This window comes from Sebastes umbrosus, chromosome 8, assembly GCF_015220745.1.
Source record: "Sebastes umbrosus isolate fSebUmb1 chromosome 8, fSebUmb1.pri, whole genome shotgun sequence".
Lineage (NCBI taxonomy): Eukaryota > Metazoa > Chordata > Actinopteri > Perciformes > Sebastidae > Sebastes > Sebastes umbrosus.
In genome coordinates this window covers 17,132,235-17,147,154 of record NC_051276.1, presented here as the reverse complement: position 1 = coordinate 17,147,154, position 14,920 = coordinate 17,132,235, and the positions used below count along the sequence as shown (strand labels likewise).

General features: G+C 43.0%; 2 protein-coding genes across 4 annotated transcripts in view; one reads left to right on the top strand and one right to left on the bottom strand.

Moving 5' to 3' along the window:
• homer1b (homer scaffold protein 1b) overlaps positions 1 to 9,627 on the bottom strand; it is a 44,989-nt gene extending 35,362 nt beyond the window's left edge. The window contains exon 1 of the mRNA XM_037776963.1: positions 9,518 to 9,627. The gene's annotated coding sequence lies outside the window, so the exon portion shown is untranslated. The remainder of the gene's footprint in view (positions 1 to 9,517) is intronic.
• Positions 383 to 14,758, top strand: cmya5 (cardiomyopathy associated 5). 3 transcript variants are annotated; one of them, XM_037776913.1, is made up of 15 exons: positions 383 to 664; positions 1,530 to 2,172; positions 2,355 to 4,556; positions 4,647 to 5,348; positions 10,362 to 10,457; positions 10,543 to 10,761; positions 10,864 to 10,886; positions 11,053 to 11,177; positions 11,290 to 11,424; positions 11,527 to 11,673; positions 11,891 to 12,038; positions 12,145 to 12,278; positions 12,390 to 12,507; positions 12,582 to 12,758; positions 12,848 to 14,758. In XM_037776913.1, exons 1-15 carry the CDS (start codon positions 549 to 551, stop codon positions 13,098 to 13,100), a joined length of 5,238 nt encoding a protein of 1,745 aa, XP_037632841.1. In that variant the 5' UTR covers positions 383 to 548; the 3' UTR covers positions 13,101 to 14,758. The 3 variants fall into 3 exon arrangements, with proteins under 3 accessions (XP_037632841.1, XP_037632840.1, XP_037632842.1); XM_037776912.1 differs by having other exon boundaries at positions 2,355 to 5,348; XM_037776914.1 differs by lacking the exon at positions 383 to 664 and adding an exon at positions 1,100 to 1,262 and having other exon boundaries at positions 2,355 to 5,348.
• Positions 14,759 to 14,920: the final 162 nt, after the last annotated feature.

The following is a 14,920-nucleotide window of genomic DNA, read 5'->3' as shown; positions in this document are numbered from 1 at the left end:
CATAGTGCCAGTACTGCTAAGGGGTATATACCTTACAAGACACATCTGCATGTGTGTGTGCGTGTGGGCCTGTTTAACGTTGCCACCAGCAGCAGGAGGACCGGGGGGTTTCTGTTTCAGCACATGGCCTATATTTAACTTAGCAAGGGGGATTTGATCTTAAAGTCACACTGGCTCATTCAGCTATTAGCCACTGGCACAGACCACAATCATGACAATTTCCCCAAATCTATAACAATCTTTTCATGATAAGTTCAAAATCTAACTACTTGTTATGTTAAGTGCACTAACAACAAACTGTAAGAGCCAGTGAGACCCAGCTTCTCTCACTGCTCCCCTCTCTAGCTCCTCTCCCCTCTTTTCATTCCCCACAGTCTATTTCTGTCCCTGGCTGAGTCAGATGGACTGCTCCCAACTTAGAATGACATAAACAGGCAGACCGACTCTTTTCCGAAACCAGAGTGGCTGAAAACATCTAGCGGACTCTATAATACACCGAAAAACAACATTGGGGGCTGCGAAGGGAAGAGCTGGAGGATATTACCAAGATGGAGGAGTGTGAAAGTCTGGCCTCGGAGGTGCCCGAGCTGCAGGAGTTTCAGAGTGAGGCTTTAGAGGCCACCAGCCAGGACGATGAAGACGAGCTGGAGGAACTGCAAAACAGGTGCCTTACACACAGAACACAGTGGAGATCTTACCATGAAATATACTTAATGGAGTCTGTGAGAAACTACTTGTTTAGTGTTCTTTGGTCAAATACATTTTGCTTTGAAGAGAGAAAAGAGAAGTTGTGTCATTTCTCTGTCTAGAGAGCGTGACTGGACCAGTGTGTCCAAGTGGCACAAAGCAGCCCTCCATTTCTTTCATTTAATACCTCAAATGATCACCTGTTCTTCAGCTCATACAGGGAATTGTCAGTGCGACACTGCAGGCAGCTCTATTCTAATATTTGATATTATTCACCGCCCCATATTTTACATCTCATTTATCATGTTTCATACTGGGTGCTCCTTGCCATGTCATAAATAGTAGAAGACACTGATACGTTGGATGTATCTGTGAAGGCCAGGCATCTCTTCTCTAATATTACACGAATGACGCTTTGGGACGTCACCTTGCTGTAACCCTGCAGGCGCTGAGCTGTATTGATAGCAGGAGGGACAGCTCGGAGCGCATTTGATCATTATTTTTTCAGCTCATCACTCACATTGGCAGCCTTGCACCAGACACCTGCTCTAATGCCGGAGATCTACACCTCTCAAGTAATCATCTTGAGAGTAGATCAGCGTGTTTTCAGCTTAGATTTGCCAGGTTGCCTCAGGTGTAAAACGTGAATTGGTGGTGGTGGTTTCCATGCTGGCACATCTTGCTCAGATATGTTTTGATTTGATTCATTGGTTTGTTCTCTACTTGCATTTCCACGAGCGGTGCCAAAAGGATCTCCTCTTGCAGACTGTTTCTTCTCGTGAATTGCACAGAGCACAGCCTGCTCTCCTTCCTCTAACTCGGTCCATTTCTCTCTCTTCCAGTCTGCGAGAGATTGTCCAGGACCCGTCCGTGAAGCCTAAACTCCAGTGCCTGATGGTGGATCCATCGTTCTCCATGGTAACTGTTCAGAGCGAGGACAGTGGTATTGTTTGGGAGACGGCCTCTAGCCGCTGCTCGACCCCCTGGGCCTCTGAGACCAGCTCCACCTCTGAAGCCTACAGCATGGAGGGCTCCGGAGCCGCAGGAAAGATCACCATCGTCTTTGACGAGGAGAAAGTGATCCGTAGGAGGACGAGGTCTGGAAGGAGCAGCAGGCTGGGGGACAGGCTGAGCCGACCTGGTAGTTCAAGATCGGCTTCAGCCCTGGGAGTGGAGAGACCGGAGATGGCGGAGATCTCTCTCCCCAATGTCAAACAGGAGAAAACCCTAACAGAGCCAGACTTGGAGGAAATCAAAAACAAAGATCAGCAGCTGTTCAGTTTGATTTCAGAGGGTTATGAGATTCTCAACATAAGAGTCCCCTCCAAACTTCCCACTGTGGACGAGGAAGAGAGCACAGACTTGCAGGACAATTTGTCTTATTTGGATCAGACACCAAAGATCAGGTCCCGAAGCCACCATGACTGGACTCTGCAACAGAATCATGTCCTGCCAGAGGAGGGGGAAATACTGGATCACCAAGAGGTATTTATTAATTTATCCAATTAATTTGAGTGGTTTTAATAATGAGGTATTTCATTTCTAACACTAGTTTTGGTTTCATTTGCCTTTTTCCACCATTCACATGAAATTAAGATATTCATTTGTGTGTTAAAATGCAGTTTTAACCACTATACATTGACTTGCTGATTGCGATTTTTCCTCAGCCCTCAAAGCAAGACTCTTCTCAGCCGTCAGAGGACACAGAGCTCAGACACACACCCACTCAGAAAGACAGCACCGGCGACATAGACTACTTTGAGAAGTTTACCCTGGTTGATGTGGCGGTTCCTGGAGAACAAGCTCCAGAGCTGCAGGAGGAGGCAGAACAGCCTGCAGCAAAGCCCCAAGTAGAGGAGCAAAAGCTGGCTAAGGAGGCAGCCACAGACAGCCCCTCTGTATCAGAGGACTCCTTTGTCTTTGTTACGGATGTGGATATAGTTGGGGAGCACTTGGATGAGGTCTTCTACGGACAGGGAGCTCCCGCTGATGCGCTGCAGCAGAGAGAGGAGGATGAGGTGGTGGGTGAAAAGAGAAGGAGACGAGAGAGCCAGAGATCTGTGAAGGAGAATGGATCGGTTTTGTTTGGGAGTGAAGACACCATCCTCACACCCATTTACATCTCCTCTGGACCCCCAAAGATTATTGACCAGATCCTGCTGGATGAGCCCACCGCCATGTCCTTCATGTACTCAGACCTTTACGAGGATGCTGTAGGCGAGAGGACGAAGAGCGACGGGGAACACTCTGAGCCAGAGAGCGTGGCATCCGAGAAGACTTATAAGAGACGTTTTTCAGATTCAGAGGAGGCAGACGGGTACCTGGAGAAGTTTACTTTGAAGGATGAAATTCCCACAGTGGAGGCTCAACCAGAGTCAGCGGAGGATAAGACGGAGGGGAGGATGATATGGTCGCAGAGTAAGTTTGACATGACAGGATGTCTAACAAGAGTGGTCAGAGAAGAAGATGAGGACAAGGCAGAGATAGATGCACCAAAGACACAGGATGTCAGTGTTGGAGATGGGAGAGAAGATTTACAATCAGCAACATTTGAAGAGAAAAGAGAAATAGTTACTGAGACAAAAAAGGAGAGAGAGGAAATACAACTCGCCATGGTGACTGAAGAGCAGGCTGTCAGAGTAGACTCAGAAGAACCAATTCAGGAGTCTAAAATGAAAGAGCATCATATTGAGGATCAGGAGGTAAAACACAAAGTAAAGAGAGACCAGACGGAGCCTCCTGAGAGCAGCACTGATGAACCACTTCAGCAGGTGGACAGTAAAGTAGAGAAAACACAGGAGATTGAGGAGCATCAGAGAGACGTGCCAGCAGAAAAAACAACTAGCATTACTGAAACTGAGCAGCCATGTCAGACACAAAAAGTGGTAGAAAAAACAGCTCAGGTGGTTGTAAATGCTGCAGAGGACACAGCTGTGGGAGTACCTGTAAGCAGGGAGGCGCCTCACATCATCACGGAGAAGAGTCTGTCTGAGGAAGCAGCTACTGACACCAAGATGGTGGATTGTGATGAGAAAGCAGTAACCGAGACCGTAGCAGAGGCCCCAGCTGAAGTGAAAGAACAGGAAATTCTCACCTCTACTGAAATAGAGACACCAGCTGAAACATCTCTGCGTGAGGAAAAGGAAGCAGCAGATGTTCCTGAGGATATTGCACCTGTTGAGGTCATCACTGACTGTGATTCTGCAGTACACGCGTTAGTGGAGGTGACTGAAAAAGCAGTGGATGAAAAAGAGATCCAAACTCAAGTTCAGATCGATCTTCAGGAGGTGACAAGTGTCGAGACAACAGATGCTCAAACAGCTGAAGGAGAAAAAGAACATGGCGCTCTAACGGAGGAAACTGCAGTTGAGAGCCAGTCGACTGAATTTATTCCCGAAGCTGGTCAAGAGTCAGAGGTTAAAGCAGAGATTTCAAGTGAAGTAACCGAACCTGCGATGCCAGAAGAAGTCAAGACAGATTCAGATAAAAAACAGCATGAAATACTTCAATCCGAGCAGCATCAACAAGAGGAGTCATCAACTGACAGAGAGCTGATAACTGAAGCCAAAGATAAAACACCCACAGAGGACACTGGGACTGTTGCTCAGGAGATGGTGCATGTGGGTGATGAGTTAATCCTCCTTGTCCCCAAAGGACAAGCTGTAGAGATGGACATAGAGATCATTCAGTCGTCAGAGATGACTACAAGTGATACAGTAGCTCTCTCTGAACCTGACAGCACATATGAACGTCTCATAGCACCTGAAATTACCACATCATGCCCAGAGACTCTCCAGGCCCCGAATGAAGAAACAATGACAGAGCCTCAACAGGAAGTAAAACCAGACGTTCTTAAGGAAGACGCACCACCCAGAAATGAGTTAGACAATAGGTACTCTCCTCCAGCACCAGAGCCTCAACAGGAAGTAAAACTAGACGATTTAAAGGAAGATGCACCGCCCCGAAATGAGTTAGACAATCGGTACTCTCCTCCAGCACCTGTGGAGGAGGCAAACACAGAGGAGCCAAGGATGGAATTGGACACCGAAGAAGACGAGGGCATCTTTTCCCCTCTGAGGAGCTTTACTCCCCAGGAGGATTTGTCTGGGCTACACAGAGAGGATAAACAATCAGAAGCAGAAGAAATAGAGATGTACAAGGTGGAAGATGCCCCTGAAACAAGCATTGTTAAGGAGGATTCAAGTCCAGAGACTGATCTGCACAGAGAGGATGTAGAACAAAAGATGGAGCAAGATGAGGCGGTTGCAGAGGCTCCAGAGGTGATCGTTGAGGAGCTTGAATATGATATAATAACTAAAGAGGATGCAAAAGAGATACCTGAAACACAGAGAGATGCAGAGGAACCACAGCCGGAGTCTGGTCAGGAGAGAGAAGAGAGGATGGAGGTGGTGGTGGAAGAGGAGGAAGAGGAGGAGGCGGAGAAAGTCGTTGATCTGTCCCCAGAAGAAGAGCCCATTGAGGCTGACTATGAAATCATCGATGCAGAGGAGGAGAGTCAGGCCCGACTGGCTGCTGAGCTGCAGGGGATGGACTGGGTCTGTATCACCTGTGGAAGTCTGCTGTCAGAGAACGCCTGTGTGTCTGGAGAGCATCTCAACCACGAGGTGACTGCTGTGGACCAAGCCTACGAGGAAATCAAGGTAATGTACTATGTGAATGGAAACACGTTTTATATACACGCATTAACATTTGCTTTGGAGTTTATATTGATGGCTGTCAGAGCAGTTTGTTCAGAAGTGGTCCAACAAGACGATAGACCTCTCTGTGGTCTAATTGAACCAAACATCCAAACATAATTAGTGTCACTATGTAGGATACTATACTGTAGCCTACATTTCTTTATCTGTGCGTGAATGACTTTTTGAAAAACAAAAAGGAACATACATCCAGTTGCCAATTTAAAACTAGCTCAAACGAATAGAGTTTAATACAGCAGTCTAATATTCAGTTTTTGTTGAAACTGTATTTGAGAGGAATTGATTCATATGGTCACTTTGGAGTCTGCAGTTTGTGGTGATGTTGAATTGCATTGCGTTATACAGACATGTGTTTGCATTATTTTGTCCAACCCATTTATATCAATGAGCGTAGGCTAAATAACAGAAACACTAGGGCTACACGATTTTGAAAAAAATATGATTTGCGATATTAGAGGGAATGATGATTCTTACATCAGTATTCTCATTTTCACTGAAAGACATATTAAAATGGTTATGGTGTGATTTTTGTGGGATCTGTACCAGACAAAGATGTTTTCTTAAGTCAGTAAAATATGATGTGTGGGCCAGAACATCTCTGCAGCACGACAATATTTATTTTAAAATGGTAATTAGACACACATTTCACCTTTAACAAATATTGCTATTTCAACAAATACAATGCAGATATAAAGACTGGAAGAAATTCTGCAAATGTATTTGGTGACCCTAATAAAATCTCCTGTGACCCACTTGTAGGTTGCGACCCAGTCTTTGGGAATAACAGCTGTACAGCACAAAAAACTCATTAAATGTTGTAAATGACTACTATAGACATCTATTCATTTATCACATTTAATTATTGCCGTTTAATTAACATTTATTTTAAGATAAATAACAAGTAGACCATCAATAACTATTAACAGTACTTAATGCATGTTGTTGAGCAATGAGTACTGTTAAAGTAAAATGTATGCCTTAGTTAACATACACAGTATTAGTTAGATTATTAATGACTAAGGTTGTAGCAAAATGTTAAATATAGATTTAAAAGACTAGTTCATTTGGGAGCAAATAAATATATTTCCAAAAATGTTGAAGTATTCCTTTTTAGATCAGATAACACTTTTTTTTTTTTTTTTTTTAATTCAGTTTGTGGCCTCAGACGTCTCTGATAGCGTCTCCCAGATGTTTGACCATCTGAGCAGGCTGCTGCTGAAATAACGCAGCAGCAGCAGTTCTCATGTGTGATGATGACATGCTGTAATCAAATAGCAGCTCATCATCATTTACCAGCATTATTACAACACACGGTTATGATCACTCACACTTAACTGGCATTAGTTTGGGTCATCATATCATAAAGTGGTCCTAAATTAGTCGGCTATAACGTTTCCAGTCACGCTGGCAGGGTGAAATGCCCTCAGGCTGCCGGCAGGCTGCCGGCAGGCTGCGGCCGAGCACCGAGCACATTGAACTGGGGTGATGTAATGCTCTGCTTTGATCAAATGGAGACTGATATGTGATCTGTTCACAAACACTGTTCTCCCTATGGGTCAGTACAGGGTCAGCCATCTGCTTTTTTTCTGTATTAATGTTATAGCACCCTCTAGCAATCTAAAATATATATTTTTATTTATTTGCAGTTTTCCAAAAGCCATCTGTCCAGTTTTTAACCTGCAAACTCAAGCTTTAGACACTTCATTCACAGGAGACAAATGGGTGAGGTGATAAATAATAACAGTAAAGTATCTGTCATCTAAATCAAAGGAAAGCTGGAAAAAAAGAGAATGATCTAATGTCCTTTCCAGATTATATTTGAACCAGGTCTTGTGCATGTGGGATGTTGTATTTATGTGAGACATTGACAGCTGGACTGTAAATAAGACAAAGATCAAAGCTATAAAACAAGTCTGACTTCAGCACAAAGAAGTGCAGTCTATTCAGATACTCTGCAGAGGGGGGAATCGATCCAAGATTACCAAAACAACTTTGCAAAACTGTTTCCAGTCTATTTCTCTGAGCTACAATGTGCAATGCACTCCTGCACCTCTTCACACAGGGATGTGTGTAAATGTGTTCACACATTCTTCCTCACACACATGCACACACACCTGTCTTTTGACTTTTAATAGAGTGGCGGTCAGCCTTAAATGTGAGCTGTCAGTGTCCAGGTGGTGGAGGCAGGGGATTGCCACCGTTCTTCCACCTAGAATATCCTCCCTGATGATTCCCCTTAAAGCTGCAATAGGCAACATTTTGACCTAAAGATTAACCTGTGCTGTCTTTTTCGGTCTAAATAATAACAACAGAAAGGAGCAGCCATCTCATATTAACTGGGGCTCCACAGATCCATCAAATCACCTCAATAAAAATCATATTTCAGATATTTCCACTGGTGGGAATCTTTTGACAACTGTGAAGCCTAAGTTTGGTGCAATCTGCAAACTGCAATGAACATTTTTTTCCTCAAAGGATAGGTTAATATTTTTTTGTAGAGAAGAGCAGGAATAATTACAACTAATATCTCTTTCAATATATGGGTATGGGAGTATTTTTTTAGTTAGACTTGCAAAAATGTTTGCTTTGGGATATAAGGTGGAAAGAGTACTATAGCACTCAAGGTACTTTAAAGACATTTTGCTCAAGTTAAAGTGCACTTGTGTTAAAATGTACTTAAGTAAAAGTAAAAATTAGGTTAGGTCATTTAAAATGTACTCTGAGTAAACGTTACTGCGTTGCATTTTAAAAGGGGGAGGGGGGGTAATGATAAATGATATTACTGATAGATTAAACAGTAGGCTACAAAATAGATTGCATGCCAATTTATACACAAGTGGAACAACATCAGCAACAAGACCCCTTCTGTCTAAACCAACTGACAGGCACTCTGCAGTCTGTGCATACAACTGAATACAACTGATTATCAATTATATATATAGAACAGCCTTCCTCAGTGTAGCCTTACAAGAATGAACCAGAAAAGAGAAAAAAATAAAGGCTACAATTAAACAAAGTAACAGTGGAATCAATAAAACATCTGCAAAGCAGACTACCATGTAAACAATAAAAGCTCCACAGGCTGCAGACACTAACACATCACATAACAGCAAAGGAGAGACTTCACAGTTTACATCATGGGTGTATTAAGAGAACAGTTTACATACCTAGAAGCACAAACGCAACGTTGCTAGGCGACGTGTTTATTGACGTTCTCATCTGCAGAGTTCAGCAGTGTGTTGTTGTACTCACCTGTCTGAACATCACCCGGTGAGTCTTCCTTGAGCACCATGAAGTACTAAACCAGGGGTCAGCAACATTTACTATCAAAAGAGCCATTTTAAGCAAAAAAAAAATAATCTGTCTGGAGCCACAAAACATTTGAGCATTGTGATGAAGGTAACACAGTTTATAGTCTAAGTTTATAGTAAATAAGTCTAATGCAGTGAGGGCCAAAGAGCAAATGTGCTACGGAGTATTAGGGCCACATTTAGGGGAAAAAACATCCGAGATTTACAGAATTAAGTTGTAATGTGATGAGAATAAAGTCATAACTTTGAGAAAAAGTCGTAATATTACGAAAATAAAGTCATAACTTTACGAGAAAAAGTCATAATATTAAGAAAATAAAGTCATAACTTTACAAGAAAAAAAGTCATATAACGAGAAAAAAGTCATAATTTCACGAGAAAAAAAAGTCGTAATATTACGAGAATAAAGTCATAACTTTACGAGAATATATGACTTTATTCTTGAAATCTCAGATATATTTTTTTGCCTCAATGTGGCCCTAATACTCCGTCGTACCAAAGACCTAAAACAATGATAAATACAAATTAAAATGTAAACAAAAAAACAGTTATTGATTTCCATTTTTATAAATCCACAAGGAGCCACTGGAGAGGAGCTGAAGAGCCTCATGTGGCTCCAGAGCCACAGGTTGCATAGAGACCCCTGACCTAAACAATCTGCTCCAGGTTCAACCTCTCTTCTCTTAATAGCATAATATAACCAGTCCACTGCAGTCTCTCTGGTCTCAGTGCGCTCTACTGATTCAACACGTTTTGAGCTTCAGATTAACAGAATGAAAACAGCAGAAAGTCCTCACACACCTCAGTAAAAGTTCCTCAGTGAACACAGAAGTCACATCGCGGTTGTGTCACTTAGCCTGCAAGCCAGGAGGTGCATTGACGCATTAATTTGCAACGGTTTTTTTTTTTTTAACCATACCGATAAAAACCACACCTCATGATTGTGCCTGAAGTGGCCCCGGCACCTGAACGCAACAGGTATCAGGTATTTCCGGGGTGTCATCACCACTGTGGACCGACACATGGAGCTGCAGGGCGCCTTCCTGTGGCCGCAGACACACCTGCAGCTTCTTCTCTGCTGCAGCTGCAGATTCATCTCCTTTCCTCTGCTCCACTCTCACATAAGTTTTATCAGGACTTTTTCATGTGACTTTTGTTTTTTACTCTGTAACAGATGTGCACTTTCATAGACTAAGCTACTGGAGTTACCCTGCACTATATTCATTTTTAACAGTCTCTTCTGCACTATATTCACTTTTTTTAATATCACAGCTGTTACCCTGCACTATATTCAGTTTTAACAGTTTTCTTCATCTCCTTGTATTTTTATATCTGGTATATTTTGTTGTACTTTGCACTACTAACTTCTTTACTGCCTTTTTACTAACATGTTTTGCACTATGGAACTGTGATGCTGGAAACTTCAATTTCCCTCGGGATCAATAAAGTTACTATCTATCTGTCTGTCTGTCTGTCTATCTATCTATCTATCTATCTATCTGTCTGTCTGTCTGTCTATCTATCTATCTATCTATCTGTCTGTCTGTCTGTCTATCTATCTATCTATCTATCTATCTATCTATCTAACGAGAGTAAATGTAATTTGTGACTTCCACCCTTTACCTACACGTGTGTCTTTCATCAGGAGAAGCTGGGTGACTGGATCTCAGAGCTTCAGGGGAGGTCAGAGAACATTGAGGACTTGGTGTCTGAGCTCGAACTGGCCTACAACTCTGTAGAGGTAAAACAAACTGTCTTCACATTTAATACTAAAATGTTGATGATACACTATTTAATTTGTGAATATATAATATCTCTGTTTTTAGGACCAGTTTGTGGAGAGTGAGGCAGCGATGCAGGCGCAGAATGAGGAGATGATGGCTCTGGTGATGGAGCAGTACAACAACATGTCTGTCAGCATGGAAGAGGAGAAGAAGGCCAAACTGGAGCAGCTGTATGACCAGATTGTCTCCTTCCAGGAGAGCATCGACTCTGCCAAGGCCACCTTGGAGCACACGGCCAGGGAGACTGAGACTGACGCACGGGTGAGTCCTGAGCTTTATTGATCAGTGGTATCATATTCGGCCGATTATCAGGGTTTAGGTCCAATTTCTGATAAATCCCTTTTCAATCTGTTCTCCCACTAGTCACCTGAAGACATCCATGCAAGGTAATGGGATTTCAGTGAATGGAGTTTTGAGCGAGTGTGGTCTAACAATACAGTTTGCTGCTTGACCTGCAGAGTTATAACCTAACCTCTGCTCAGTATATAGACATTTCTTTGCCACTAATTTGTGGTTGTGGCCAAAGACTAAATGCTGTGGTTGTGTGGTCAGTCTCAATGCAGCTCTGGACTCAGCCATGTCACTGGAGCTGGGTCCCAAGGGACTGCTGGTGTTCGAGGACTACGCCAAGGGCAACACGTCCAGCTCTCACGTCGCACAGCGCAAGGGGATCCCAGGTAGGTCTGATGTAAACACATCTCTGCAGATACACCTGACATCTATACATGAAGTCTTGTGCCATTTTGCATTAAATGTGAATCTTGTATGTCTCCTGGTTCTGTGCCTCAGTGCCTCAGAGGCCTACACTGCAGCCTCAGGAGCCAGGCTCAGCCACCAGCACCAGTGTCACTGTTTACTGGAAGGTCAACCCTGGAGATATCATAGACTGCTTCCAGGTCTACTGCATGGGGGATCCACAGGGAGGTAAACACTTTCAGGATGGGGTTTAAACTGGAAAATGGTGGCCAAAGTTCAAAGTGCTCTCTATGAACATAGTGCATGTGTTGTGGCTGCTGTTGTCCACAGCTGTGTCAGAGGAGTACCGTGTGACAGTGAAGGAGAGTTATTGTGTCCTGGAGGAGCTGGAGCCTGACAAGACCTACAAGGTGTGGGTGATGGCTGTCAACTATACCGGCTGCTCTCTGCCCAGCGAGAGACTCTCCTTCAGAACTGGTCAGTCTGCTCACTGGAGCTAAAGTTACCACAATACAGCAACTTTGATGACAGAAAGCATCATTATATTCTTTACTAATACTGTGAAGCGAGTTTAGATTGATCATTTGTGTTATTTTTTTTTTTAGAGTATCTACATTTTTGGTGGTCCAGAAAGACTTCCAAAGACAAAAGTTAATTTCAAGCTATTATTGACATCTTGTTCTCTTTGTGGCAGCTCCATCAGTGCCAGCGATTGACACGGAGCGCTGTACTGTCATGTGGGATTCAGCCACGCTGCGGTGGAGCTCAGCCAATCTGACTCCTGAACAGAGTTACACCCTGGAGTACTGTCGCAAGTATGAACTGGAGGGAGAGGGGCTCAGGTGAGCTGCACATTTCGATCTACATTGTAATATTCTATACACCAAGGTTTATTCTTTTAATGTCTATGTGTGCATGTATGTGTGTGTTTGTGATGTACTCCTATAGGTCCATCTCAGGAATCAGAAGCTGTGAACAGAGGGTCCTCCTGCAGCCCAATGAGAACTATCTGTTTTACATCAAAGCTGTGAATGAGTCTGGAGCCAGCGAACAGAGCGAGGCTGCTCTCATTTCCACTAAAGGTATAACAAAACACACACTTAAACTTGTGTTCGTACTGCTATTTGTATGTAACATTACACAATTATAAAAACAGTACACAGTTATTTTCTCTCACCTGTTACTGTTTTCAGGGACGAGGTTCCACCTGCTGAAAGCCTCAGCTCACCCTGCTCTGGAGCTGTCGCTGGACCAGACCACCCTGCACTACTCTCAGGAAGAACATGAAAACACACCATCCACAGACAAACAGTGAGTTTCAGTCAGCTCCTACCACTCAACCTTTTAAAGAATAATGTGTAAACCAGAGTTTGTGTGTCTTCTAGGTGTCCATCCATCCTGGGTGAGTTGTTGCCGGCACAGGGTCATTACTACTGGGAGACCCTTGTGTCAGGAAGCACAGCTTACAGGCTTGGAGTGGCGTACAGCACAGCCAATAGAAACATCTCACTGGGAGAAAACAGCCTGTCGTGGTGTTTGCAGTGTGTCCCTACACCATCAGGGTATGCATAAAGCATTTCATCCCATTTTACTGTACTTCCCATCTCTGTTCTGGTCCAAACCCTCCTGTCTTCACTCTCTGTCTGTCCAGCTGCAGGTTTCAGATGCTCCACAACGACGCTCAGTCCAGTGTGTTTGTGATTGAGATGCCTGAGCGAGTGGGTACTCTCCTGGATTACCAGCTCGGTCGTTTATCTTTCTACAATGCCCAAAGTGGTCAGTTGTTAGGCACTTTCTGCCAGCGCTTCACCCAGCCGTGCCACCCTGCTCTGGCCCTGGAGATGCCAGGCAGCCTGGAGGTCAGCATGGTGCTGGAGGCTCCGGAGTTTACCAAGGAAAGCTAGCTCTGCTATCTGCCTCACACACACTGAGGAGTTTACAGTTCACGTTGGACATATATTGATTTGAATGATCTTAGTGTGAAATGACCATTGTTGCATTATTGAGAAAGCTACAGATCTGACAGGACATAATATGTACTGATATCCCCCCCCTTTAAAGGCAGAAGACATACTGGGTCCCATTCTTCAATGGATTTGTGTGTTTTTATTGAGATTGAACTTAAACAATATAGTGCAAGTTTTCTCTGATTAACAGGAAATCTTAACATTAATCAAAATATCTTGTAAATACCTAAAACAGTGAGAGGCAGTGGAAATGAATGATGATGTGTGAAATGCAACTGGATTGAAATTTAGTGCCTTGAATTCTTTTTCACAAGTCAGTGTCTTGTATTTTGTTTTGGTCAAGGGAGTAAAAGTGAAATGTTGTGGATCATTTTGTAAATTTGACCACAACATATGCTGATGTGATTGTTTTGTACCGTAAATGTTCTTTGATTTACTCATGTTCAGTTTTCTCCTCTTTATTTAAACCCTTACTGATAGGTACCGTGACTACTGTCTGCATATTAAAGTGAAACACACATGGTATCATTACAAAGTTTAGGCTCCAAGAAACATACTGTGGCACTTTTGAACTGTATTTCATATTGTGAATTTGTGTAAATAACCTTTGTAAACAGATGTGATCTCTTCTATATTTTCCTTTCTTTGTCTTGTAAACTGATTTCAACATCTGAGCTGAATGAACATATTTTTCTATTGGCACAACTGGACTGATTGTTTGTTGTCAGCTCATTAGCTTTCTAACATACATTCACCACTAGAGGTCGTCATCACTCCATCAGCTCTAATATTGGCTCAAAATACATTTCTGCCACCAATCCTAACAACTTCTGCAGAATCTATCATGCACTTTGACGTCCAGATTGCTTCTGATGACTTGCAGCTACTGTAGATTTGGTAAAAGCTACATGGTTCTCCAGGGGACATGTCATTTCACAATTATTATGAAACTATTTTTCCAGGCAGTCGCACCTTTTCCCCCTCATCTCTGACATCTTTCCTCATTTCTGGGTAAACAGAGAGAGGAGGAGAGTGAAAGGAAGAAGAGGGGAGCGGGGCAAACACATGCAGACCATCAGGGAACAGCTGCTGGCTTCCATGTGATCTGTTGGACTGCTCTTTGAAAAGTCACAGCCTCATTTTACTGGGATTGGGACTGATAACACTCTTGGTTGGGAAATTCGAACAATTCTTTTATTGTATCTGAACTCTGGAAGGATCTTTATCTGTTACAGTGGAAAGTTAAGACTGGGGACTGTTTTTGTACCTCATCTCAACACCAGACTTCTTTGACACTGTGATTTATTCTTCAAACATATATTTTTCTAACTCAGAAAGATAGAAAACAGGACAACAATAGTGCGGCTAAATCATCGCAATCGAAAAGATGGAAACACAAGATTCTTTTTGACAACAGAACCAAATGTTCTATTTATTTCCCTTTACCACCCTTGTTAAACAGCCAGCCAAGAGAAGCCTCAGCAGGAGTCTCTCCATCACGTGACCGGTGACTTCCATAATATCTGATGTCAAGTATGCATCATCTCCTTTCAGCTGAAGGACTCAGTTTTTCCATGTCTAAGGCCAAAATAAAACAAAGAGCTCTCTATTCTCCCAACATCTAAACAACTGATCACACAATACACATGGTGGGTTATGGTGGAAGCGACTGTAATTACTACTGGAAAAACAAGTCAGCCAATACCACGCCTTGATGCATCAGCTTAGAAGATTGAGGAAACATCTACCTCCTTTAA

What these genes read in the sequence shown, in the direction of transcription:
- cmya5 (XM_037776912.1), top strand. Translation starts at nt 549, where the DNA reads ATGGAGGAGTGTGAAAGTCTGGCCTCGGAGGTGCCCGAGCTGCAGGAG. An exon ending in TGGCCTACAACTCTGTAGAG is followed by an intron (nt 10,458 to 10,542) that starts GTAAAACAAACT and finishes CTCTGTTTTTAG; the next exon opens with GACCAGTTTGTGGAGAGTGA. An exon ending in CCTGAAGACATCCATGCAAG is followed by an intron (nt 10,887 to 11,052) that starts GTAATGGGATTT and finishes TTGTGTGGTCAG; the next exon opens with TCTCAATGCAGCTCTGGACT.